Source organism: Bombina bombina, chromosome 6, assembly GCF_027579735.1.
Source record: "Bombina bombina isolate aBomBom1 chromosome 6, aBomBom1.pri, whole genome shotgun sequence".
NCBI lineage: Eukaryota > Metazoa > Chordata > Amphibia > Anura > Bombinatoridae > Bombina > Bombina bombina.
The window spans coordinates 340157375-340169488 of record NC_069504.1 but is presented as its reverse complement, the minus strand read 5'-3'; the positions used below and the strand labels follow the sequence as shown (position 1 = coordinate 340169488).

The 12114-nt window shown below is 36.7% G+C and overlaps 1 protein-coding gene across 1 annotated transcript in view; it reads right to left on the bottom strand.

The window, feature by feature from the left end:
- The window catches only part of LOC128664420 (uncharacterized), a 401731-nt gene that overhangs the window by 59529 nt on the left and 330088 nt on the right, over window positions 1-12114 (bottom strand). The window contains exon 11 of the mRNA XM_053719251.1: window positions 6204-6274. Within this exon, the coding sequence (XP_053575226.1) occupies window positions 6204-6274 (71 nt within the window). The remainder of the gene's footprint in view (window positions 1-6203; window positions 6275-12114) is intronic.

Here is a 12114-nt window from a genome sequence, read left to right as displayed (position 1 = left end):
CTTTTTTTTGGATTGCAAAACAGTTAACTAGAGCTCTGATGATGCGGTAATTATTCTAGCGTAAATCGCAATTGTGCATTTATTTTCAATTTGTAATACAAGTGCTAAACCCGAAATGCGTACCCACAATAAACCCCTTTGCGCTCATGTAACTATTAATCCAACTCGTAATCTGCCCCAAAATGGGTCATTGTGAACACATTAAAGTGCAAAACATTTCACAGTACACTGTCCCTTTAAAGGAAGATATATTAACTGATGCACTAAAAAAATATTTGTGTTCGGGGTCAATAGAAATCTTAAGATATGAATGTTTAAAGAAAATAAACTAGGCCTTAGAAGACAATCCCAAAGAAGCAGAAGGCCAATCTTTTGGATATTTTCCTCTATTTTGAAGTACTTAAAAGTGCAAAAAATGTTATAGTTTTTATAGTTATTACTACACCTAATTGATTTTTTTTTTTTTTATAACACAGAATGTTGCTAATGAACAACAGAGATCTAAGAAGTACTTTATTAAAATTCACTTAGATGCTGTTGTTCATGATTTACTAATTAGAATCTGTTTATGGAAAATAAGTTTGTTTTGAGGTGACATTAATAAGGAATCTTTATAAGTTCTACTGAATAATTATTTATGATATCCAGAATAAATTAGTCTAATATAAAATGGCCCCATGAACATAAAAAAAAAAAAAACGCAGCTGTGGGGCGGAGCTAGCCTTTGAAAAGACAGGACGTGTCTTCATGAAGCTCCTCTCTCTAAGATAGCTTTTCTAAGTTATTTACCCTAAGTTTTTGATACTGAAGCGATATAACATCGCATTTTGTGAGACTCAATGATCTATGCAGTTTAAAGGAGCGGATAAACCGACTGCAACCCGTCTAAGTTTGGCTACAAACTAAATACAGAGACTGGATACAGCGGACAGCATTACCAAGATGGCGGAGATATGTACATGGGGAGCGAAAGTGCGTCATGAGCTTGAACTTTGTCTGCAGAAAATTGAACAGACCCTAATAATGGAGATCACCTCTCAGTTTGAACGGATAGGCAGTAGGGCTGCTGAATCACCGCTATCTGCTTCAGAGCTTCACCTAAACAACGCTGCTCTGACAACCTCCGCGATACAGCTAACCCAGCCTAAGGAGGCAATCTCACAGACAGCTGCTATGCCTCCCTATAGTGGAGTCAGTGTCTCCCGCTGGACATCCTTAACTCGGGGCGATCCACCTAAACCGCTGGGAATGTTTGGAGGGATCCTTCTGAGTTGTTCCCACGAATCTGAGATACCATCTCTAATAAGTACTGCTGTGGAGTCGGTGGACAGGTACATAAAGTTTGAGTCTGCTAACTTTAAATCTAATGGCTTGCAAGAACCCTTGACTCTTTGCAGTGACTGGGGTCATTTGTCCTCTTTGCTGAGTTATGCCCCCGGGAGTTTCCACGTTCGTGAGACTGAGCGGAGCCACTTAAAACATAATGAGTTCAAGATCCCTGCCTTGCAATTGCGGTCTCCGGATCATTTGAGACTATGGCAGCCATCTGGGATGAAAATAGGAGTAGGCTAATGCCATCTTTCACTGACCTCATGAAGGACAGATCTACCCTTATTAACTTTTATACTGGATTTGAGTTACAGACGTTGTTAATTGACTTTTTCATCCTTGATATAAGTTAGTAAAAGAAGCTAAAATCCTTTTTAGAATGTTATTTTCATGATCTGTTTTCATAGCTACTGGTTATATAATCCCATTCCCAAAAGATTGCTCACGGTTGCACTATAGAAAATGTTAAATATATTCTATTAGATCTAAGTCCCTTCATTTTCATACCAAGTCTGGACAATATTCCAGTTCTGACAACTTCAATAGGTTAACAATTTGCATATTATAAGTCTGGTTCCATTTAATATATGTATATTTCTAGGGATCTCTTAGACTGTTTTTTCCCCTAGATAGAGGGGACATTAGCATCTCACTGGGTACATACAGTGCATTGTTATAGCTACTGGGGGTTTATTTCTGTTGTGGGGGCATAGGGCCCGTGCCTTCGCGACAGATTTATAGTTTATAGGATTACCTTAAGTATCTATTACCTCTCAAGGGACTTGTAAGGTTATATCTATGGAGAGCCTAGTTGGGTGAACTGTGTAGAGTTCTGCTGCAACCTTTTGGACATATTTGTTTCCCTGAAGGAATCTTGGTGAATTTATTTCAGCCTCAGAGATGTGGAGTGGGTTACGATATGTAAGTTTTAAAAGTCCCAGTGGATATATTATGGCTGATGTCCTGCGTAACTCTGTATAATTATTTGTCTGTTCTGAATAGTTAATTAGAGGGTTTATGTAAATTAAAGTTCTATGGTGTTTATCAAAAAAGTTGCAGGCTCTGCAGAAAAAAAAAAAAACATGCTATAGACCCTCTGTATCATAATCTGCTCCGTTTCCCCCAATATATAGCTTACTGGTTAAGCGTAGGGGCACAGACCCCATATGAAAATCCCTTCAACTATGTCTAAATGTAATTATTCATAGAAGTTTTTGATATACCCCCTCACACCCTATAACATTTTAAATGAGGTATTGTCTCTATAGGTTCTTTTTCCCAAATTATGACATCTATATAAGTAAAGTCAATAATGTCGAGGAGATATTGTATTATATGATAGGCTGTTTCGATGTAAATATTGCTATATTTCACCTTGTGACTGTACTCCTGAATCTTCTATTTGATGGATAATAGATAACTCATGATTGTTAAAAAAAAATTTGTACATGACTTTTTGGAACAATGGACTGTATTTTACATGTAATATGCTTGCATTAACCTCAATAAAAAAAATTAAAAAAAACGCAGCTGTGATTGTTAGCTTTAAACTATTCTTCATGATCTTTTCATCTGCTTAGAGCAGGGATCAGCAACCTTGGCCCCCCAGATGGTTTGGAACTACATTTACCATGATGCTCAGACACTCTTTAGGCTGGCTGAGTATCATGGGAAATGTAGTTCCAAAACATCTGGGGTGCCAAGGTTCCTGACCTCTGGCTTAGACCTTGATTGCCACCTCAGCTTTCAAGAACAAGCTCTTTGAGAGTTAAAAAGTCTAGATCTTGTAAGGTTTGTAAACTTAATTAAGTTATTTATGTAGACCTGCACGTGAATACTAAAGATTTGCCCATGTACTAACTAAATTTTGCACAATAAGTAGTGTTTGCCCTCAAAATCTAAGGACTTAAATAACTATTTTATGAAATATAAGAACCTATTTGAATTCATAAGACGAGTTGTGATAATATTGAGCAAGGTTTCTATTGGGCTATTCCATTAAATTTAAAAAAACATTAGAAAACTGCAATGCTATAGATGCAGCTTTGGAGATTGAGATGCACATTCACTTGTGTTAGTCTGCTAACTGCTGGCTAAGAGACAGCAATCTCTGCACCACCTTGTTGGTGGTAAACCAGACTCACTAATCCAGAGTGATTGACAAGCACTGCTCTGATGTGATGTGATTGTCTGCATGAAAGAAGGGGCAGGCTGCACAAGTAACTGGTTATGCAATCAGAAATGTGGGCAGCATCCCAAACGCAGGTGGACAGGTTCTTTGGCTGGGAAACTTCTTCAACTGCTGATTAGTAAATAGAGTTCTTTCAAGTAATAATGGTTTATAAAAAAATAGTTAAATGCATTTAAACATGAAACTGGTACACATCAAGTACAATCTCCAGAATGCTCATTTATTATTGTAATTAAGTGTATAGACATTTGAAAATGTTAATTATAACATTTCTCAAAATGCTAATTGTACACATGTCATGCATTAATATTATTGGTTAAGTGAAAACCTGCATTCAAATATTAGGCAGTCATCATTATTATTAAATCAATTAGCCTTCACGTTTAAAACACCCTTTGAAATGCCTGATTATCAGTTATTTTATGTGTTCAGTCAGATTGTCCTGTTATATCATACACACAACTTGTGCATTTTTAAAAAAAATAAAATGACAGATATTTAAAAAGAATGAAAAGACATATAAAACCAAGCCAAATATTACCCTAGTATGTTATGAACATTCTATGCATATATTCTATGATCTTTTCAAATAACTCTTCAAATGGAGTGAATAGGAAACAGTACTAAACATTAATATTATAAGCATTTTTATATCCTACTGCAAAAACAAACAAAAAAAATCATACAAAAGCTAGAACTGTTTGGTGATAAATAGTAAAATGCACATGAGTTGCTGAGGTTACAGTCACAGGCAGAACAAATCCTATGTGTATACGTGGACATAACAATAGTAGTTAAAAAGCAAACAGACTTAAAAGGACATGAAACCCAATTTTTTTTCTTTCATGATTCAGAGAGATCACGCAATTTTAAACAACTTTCCAATTTACTTAAATTATCTCATTTGCTTCGTTCTCTTGATATATTTTGTTGAAAAGCATATTTAAACAAGCTAAGGAGCCGCTGATTGGTGGCTGCACATAGATGCCTCGTATTATTGGCTCACCCATGTGCATTGCTATTTATTCAGGAAAAGGATACCTAAATAATGATTAGATAATACACGTAAATTGTAATATTTTATTCTCTATCTGAATCATGAAAGAAATTTTTGGTGTTTCATGTCCCTTTAAGTGCGATGTATTAGATTATATTAAGGGCTAGATTACAAGTGGAGCAGTATTTTGCATTTTCAAAATAAGCGAAAACTCAGCTAGGAAATTCATTTTTAGTTGAAAGAAAAAAAAAAATTCTCCAGGGGTAACCCAAATCACGCTTAGGCCCCAACTTATCAAAGGTCTTGCGGACCTGATCCGACACTGCGGATCAGGTCCGCAAGACCTCGCTAAATGCGGAGAGCAATACACTCTCCGCATTTAACATTGCACCAGCAGCTCACAAGAGCTGCTGGTGCAACGCCGCCCCCTGCTGACTTGCGGCCAATCGACCGCTAGCAGGGAGGTGTCAATCAACCTGATCGTATTCGATCGGCTTGATTTACGGCGATTCCTGTCCGTACGGAGCTTGATAAATGGGCCTGTTAAAGTCAAAATTTTAATATTGCGATCGCGTTTTTGCATTTCCCAGAGCAGTCAATGGAGCAAAAAAAGTAGGAAAAAACCTACCGTATATATATATATATATATATATATATATATATATATATATCTGTAGACATGTATATGTAAGTATCTCAATGTTAAAGCCCTTTGGCAGCTTTTTTTTCTAACACCAGAGATCTCATATCTTTGAGCCCTCAAAACTTTTGTGTGCAATATTTTTTTGTAAATAATTATTAGACAGTGTTAATATGAGTGTAACTGTACTTTGTACTTAATTTTTTAAGTGTTTTGTGACACTTTAATTTCACAAAACAATTAACCAAAGCTCTGATATCGTGGTAAGAATTCGAGTGTAAATATAGATTGCACTAGCTAAATCACGATTTTGCTCCACTTGTAATATCAGCGCAATTGAAAGGGGGCGCAAACAATTGCAAAAAACGCTAGCTCAATCATTTGCATGCCACTTGTAATCTAGCCCTAAGAGTAGTTGTACAGTAATGCTAATAAAGCTGTTTAACAGTTAACTGCTAACATGTATTCTATGTATACATTTATGTATCGTATCTAAGTATGTGTGTATTAGAGATTAAACCTATCATATTTCAATTTAACTACAAAATTGTTATCTAAACTTAGTTTTTCTCCTATCACTTTATAAAATAGAACTTTCTCAAATCCCAGCATAGGAAACTCATCAACATAATTTAATTGTGGTAGGTTATTATAGAGGATTTTTGCTCCCCTCCTGATTTAGAGCAGCTTTTGTGTATTAAATTAAGACTAATCAAATTGCAGATTCCAAGAGTACTGTATTAGTCATCCTCGTCCCTTTTAATTTATTTAATGGTCTCTTCTTTTTTTTTTTGTGTGTGTGTTCTAAAAGGCTGTGCATCGCTCCGGCTCACGACACGTAAATAAAGAATGGATTGGGGAACAGTTCTAGCAAAAGAATAAAGCGTGCCTACATTCTAAAGTTACATTTGATGTTCGAGTAATTCATGGGACCTGTACCACTAGCAGCGGCGCTTATTATTTCTGCTTAACTGTCTACAGACATAGGAGGAGTAAAGGGGGAGGGATAAGAGAAAGAAATAAAAGAAGTCTGAATTTACACTTACCGCTTCAAAAGCCCTTTTATACTCAGCCAACTTCTCCTGGCTGAAGATGCAGTATTTTGCCAAAAAGTCGACTGAAAAAAGAGGACAAAAAAGTATGCAATAAGCAATAAAGGAACCTTTTTTTTCCTTTTAACATGCATTTTGTTTTACATAAAGACATCCTTTTGCATTGCAGAGTTCATTATGAGGACAGCAATTCAGACTTGTGCAAGGAATTACTGCCCTCTTTTTGGTAGAATTTTGATTCAACTTTGCAAGGAAATATTTTCACCTGGCTTAGAACATTAAGACAAATTCAGTTTTCAGTAGAGAGGATGTTTTAACATTTAAAACACAAGAAAATTGTTCAGCTCTTAAGAATGATTTGTGAAATCAGATTTTTTTTATTTTATTTTTTCCTTCTTGCTGATTTGCTGTGAGAGGGAAACAAGAGTTGTATTACAATTCCACCAAAAAGATCAGCAGTGTATAGAACTAAAGCACAAATTGTAGTTATTCTGGAAATAGGCTTGAATACAAAAAAAAAAAGTTCTTATGTTTCTCAAGTTTCCATTGTATTTGTCAGATGAAGCATATTTTAATTAAGAATTAAACTGCAATAAATTGTCTGAAATTACTGTCCTTTGCGAGACACCTTTATTAGTGTCAGATCAAAAGACCAAGCATTTTAAAAGGTTTTAGCCAAGCAAAACACCATAAACTTGTCAGAGAATAAATCTTCCTTTTTGTATATATACATATATTTATTTATTTTTAATGCAATTTCGATTTAAAAAATGTGAGTAGCTGTGTCTTTGCTCTTCAAACACAATATTTTAAACTATTCATTTTTAAGAATATGCATTTTATTCTGCACCTTCGATTCACTAGTTTTGTTTAGTTAATGCAATAAAATACAGGGGATAATTTAATTCTGTTGTACAGGAACACAGTGAAGAAACATGAATACCAAGCAGTTACTGGAAAGTCATTAAAAAACCTCTCTCTTTATAGAAATGTGAAAAACACATAAAAAGAGACAAATCCACACTAAATGTACTCTAGAAGAAATAGAAGAAACAACATTAGGTTCAGAGGGGTACCTTAGAGCATAGATACCACAGAGTTGCTCTCCTATCTAACACGTCTCTTTAAGGCTATTACAGATGAAGAAGGAGAATCTGATTTCTCGATTGAAAGAGCCCACAGGGCTTTGAAGCCTAAGCCTAAAGAAGGCCTCCAACCAAGGGATGTCATCGTTAGAATGCTGCGATTCCCTGATAGAGAAACTATCATGTCAGCCTCTAGAAAACATCAGCCTTTTAAATTCCAGGGATCCATTGTCCAGTTTTACCAGGACTTATGTGCTCACACTCTTCAGCGAAGGTACACTCTCCGGCCTCTCACTTCATTACTAAGGAAACATAACATCCCATACAGATGGGGATACCCCTTTGCCTTACACATATCCTACAATAACAAGCTATTCACTCTTAAATCAGAGCAAGATATCCCAGAGATTTGTAAATACTTGAACTTGGATCCACCTAATATGCCACAAGATTCCTCCCCTCCACAACACTCTGATTCTCAAGAACCACATACGTCTACGAGGAAAGCCAGATGGACCAGAGTAACGAAGAAGAAAAAATTCAAGACCTGAACTGTTCCTATGGGTAATGTTGTAAAAGTTGATGTGTGGAATGTGAGACCTAGCAGAGACTGGTGTTTTGCTCTCGCGACAACCTTTAGGCTGTTTATGGCAATAATGTTCAAAAGTCGTATTTTGACATGCTTATTCTAACTACACTGCATTTACCTATGTTGATTTTGCACAAATGCATGGACACCTAGCTGCCCAGTTCAGTATTATTGTTCGATGTACATTTTTGTTTTGTTTGTTATTATTTTGTTGTTTTTTTGCTGGTCACTGTGAATAGGACGATCCACTTGCTACCTCCTCTTTTACCCCTTCTGCTTATTTAAATACCATCCCTAGGTCAGAGCTACAGCTTGTCTGACATCCTCCCTTGACTAAACCCCGTTTGAGGTCCTCTAATGATATCAGACCACACAGACACAATACACACTTATGGCTCTCCCCACAATTAATCTAGTCTCACATAATGTGAGAGGGCTGAACACAGACCCCAAAAGACGCACAGCACTTCACCAATACAGAAAACTACATGCAAATGTGATTTTCTTACAAGAAACCCACTTCATTAAACCACTCATACCTAAATATTGGTCCAGGGGCTTCCAGCAACATTATAATTCCACTCCTGAGACAAAGAAAAGGGTGATATCGATACTGGGGCATTCCTCACTACATTTTGTTCATACCAGAACTATATCAGATAAAGAGGGCAGATACTTGTTGTTACAGGGTCAGATTCAGGGAGTGGATGTTCTGTTTGTAATGTTTACGCCCCGAATGAGAGGCAAGATGTATTCTTCCAAGACATCACATGTCTGCTGACAGATTGGTCACATATCCAAATTATAATGGCAGGAGACTTTAATATTGACATCCAGGCACTTAAGTACCCACTAAACTTACATCCTTCCAAAAAACAGGCTAGATTACGATCAACGGCTACTGCGGTCCTGAGCTCCCTGTCCCCACACACTCTGGTTGATACATGGAAATCTTTATATGGAGTCACAACGGACTCAACTTTTTTTCTCAGCAGCACACAATAGTTACTCTAAGTTAGATTACATTATGATTAGCCAGATCCTAGTCCCCCTACTCATATCCGCCAATATTCATGTTTGCACATGGTCGGATCACTCCATCACTCAGGTCCTACTTCAGGGCATAAAAGATTTCAATAGAACCCAGAATTGGACATTTGATCCGTCTTGCCTTAGGGACCCACAAACAAAGGCACACACAACACAGGTTATGGGGGAATATTGGAACATTAATCAGGGAACCACTGATAATCCGATTTCTGTATGGCGGCTCATAAGACAGCCATTAGAGGTATACTTATAAAAGAGAAAGTGACACTCAAAAAGAAAAGAAATTCTATGGTGGATAATCTAACTAAAGATATTGAGATGCTGGAAAAGAGACATAAACTAACATCGGCCACTGCCATTTTAAAACAGTTACAACAAAAAAGGCATCAGCTTAACACGATTCTCATGGCTCAATCTGTAAAATATGCACATAGAATGAAAACACAGTATCTTTTATACACCAACAAACCAGACAAATATTTAGCCAAAAAAAATAGGGACAATTACACAGCTATATCGATCCCCACTATACATAGAGAGGATGGGAGACAACTCACCCTCAAGAAATAGTAGATGCCTTTGCTTCATTTTACAGAATATTATACGATGGCAAAAAGATAGACAATAGCACTCCTACTAGGGAATTACTTAATGACTTTCTCACTAAGGCGAAATTGAGGAAAATTACAGATACAGATAGAGAAATGCTAAATTCCACGATCACTCATACTGAAATTATCCAGGCAATCAAAGAGCTTAAACCAGGGAAAGCTCCAGGGCCAGATGGCTTGCCTGGAGAGTACTATAAGCTATTCACAAGTACATTGGTTCCACACCTCACACAATTTGCAAATCATGTCTTGGAGGGCAAACCATTGCCTAAAGATTTACTTCAAGCCAAAATCGTGGTTATCCCGAAACCAGGGAAAAACCCAAAACACTGTTCTAGCTATAGACCAATCTCCCTGATAAACCAGGACATTACAATTGTCACAAAACGTTTAGCCAACAGATTGAAACATATACTCCCCAATATTATACATCCCGATAAAGTTGGTTTTATTAAGGATAGGGAAGCCCCAGACAATGTGCGGAGGATGGTGTCGGTGTTAGATTATCTTAAAGTTCATGGAGTGCCTTCTCTGCTCCTTTCTCTGGACGTGGAGAAGGCATTCGACTGGATAGACTGGGGGTACATGTTGGCTGTCCTGAGTGAGATGGGATTTTGTGGGCCCTTTGTCTCCGCAATAAAAACACTATACTCCTCCCTAACTGCATTTGTTAGAGCGATTGGCCATCAATCACATACCTTTGATATTTTAAATGGAACACGGCAGGGTTGCCCGCTGTCCCCCTTGCTTTTTGCGATATGTATAGAACCCCTGGCCAAGACCATCCGTAGAGAGGTCAAGGTCAGGGGCCTAGAGGTGAGAGGGAGATCGTAAAAGGTAACATTATTTGCAGGTGATGTCCTGTTGACCCTGACCAGTCCACTGACTTCCCTACCTATTCTATATAACATTCTAAATACATTTTCCACTATCTCAGGATACAAAATTAACGCGGATAAATGCGAAGCCCTTCCTATCAACATCCCCAAACACACAATAAAGCTTATTGAGGTTAACTTTGACTTTAAATGGGTGAAGGACTCTATTAAGTACTTAGGAGTGAGATTAACACCAGACTTCGATAAATTATATCAGGCTAATTATCTTACACTATTCAAAACTATAAAGAAGGACATATCTAAATGGCAACACTCTGGTTTTTCATGGTATGGAAAACTCACCTCATGAATATATTGCCCAGACTACTATACCTCTTCAGAACACTGCCGATTAAAGTACACAAAAAAGATTTAGACATGTTACAATCACAACTGTTATCCTATTTAAGGCCTCATTCTTACACGGCACAGACAGCTAGGGGGGAGTAGGGTTCCCAAACTTGTGGGATTACTATCAAGCGGCTAGATTGGCCCAGAGTTCAATTCTAGGAAGAAGACAGTACGACATGGTGTGGCCCACATTAGAAGCCTCTAAAAAAAATTCGTTTTCGTATCAATTCTAATTCGGATACATTTGAATGCATTTGTTTCGGATTCAAATAAATTTGGATGTATTCGGTTTGGATTTGATTTGTAAATTCAGAAGTTCGGTATATGTTAGGTGGGATGTGCTGTGTATTAGACTTCTATTATATACTGCAATATTAGGTGTAACCCATAGCAGAGAGATATAACCTAATATACTGTACAATACTAGTGTAATTGTGATTAGTCCATAATTCGACGGTAATTCAGAAATTCGAATCAATCCGAAGCTCCAAATTTGACAAATAAAGCTTCTTCAGACTGTAGAAGGGTCAACTTGGCATCCCGATAAAGCTGCTAAATGCTGGGCCAGGTCCTTGCTGGACTTCTTCTGGTCTCTCAAAGAAGAGACTCTGAGAAACTTCTCATCAGATTTTGAAAGTTCCAGTCCTTTTTTTGTCCTTGACCACTCCTGATTCTTAAAATTTCTTTATAACAACTTGAATACCACATCTTGAGTATCTAGTTTGTTTGCTGATTTCCCTTTGAGAGTGGCCTTGCTGATTGAAAAGTATGATTTTATGTTTGTCAAATATGTGATATTTGGCATTTTGAATGGAATAATGTGATTGAAAGTTGGTCTTATTAGCAAGATTCCAATGAATTAAACTCATACCAGCAGTCATTTTGACATGAAATAGTAGGACAAATACAGATGTTACCAATGACATTAAGTAGGGTTCCATTCCATTTAGGTTTATGAGAGCCATTGAGAGCCAGGTTCCTGCTATTGCTCAAATGTAAGGGGGGGTCACACTGAATACTTGCCACTTTAGCCTATAGAAGCAGTTTTTTTTCTGATTTTTTTTAGTTTTTTTAATACTGCATACAAATATCCTGTATTTTCTGTTTGTATTCTGATAAAGAGACTGATAAATAATTATATATGGTCATTATACCATTGCTAAAACAACACATCTAATATATATATATATATATATATATATATATATATATTATAATATATGTCACGTTACTATTTTCACAAATGGTGAAATTTGGTGGAATTTGATTAGAACATGATTTTCTTTATTTGTATATCAGTAAAATAAATAAATCTTGGTATTTCATCCAAAATATATTACA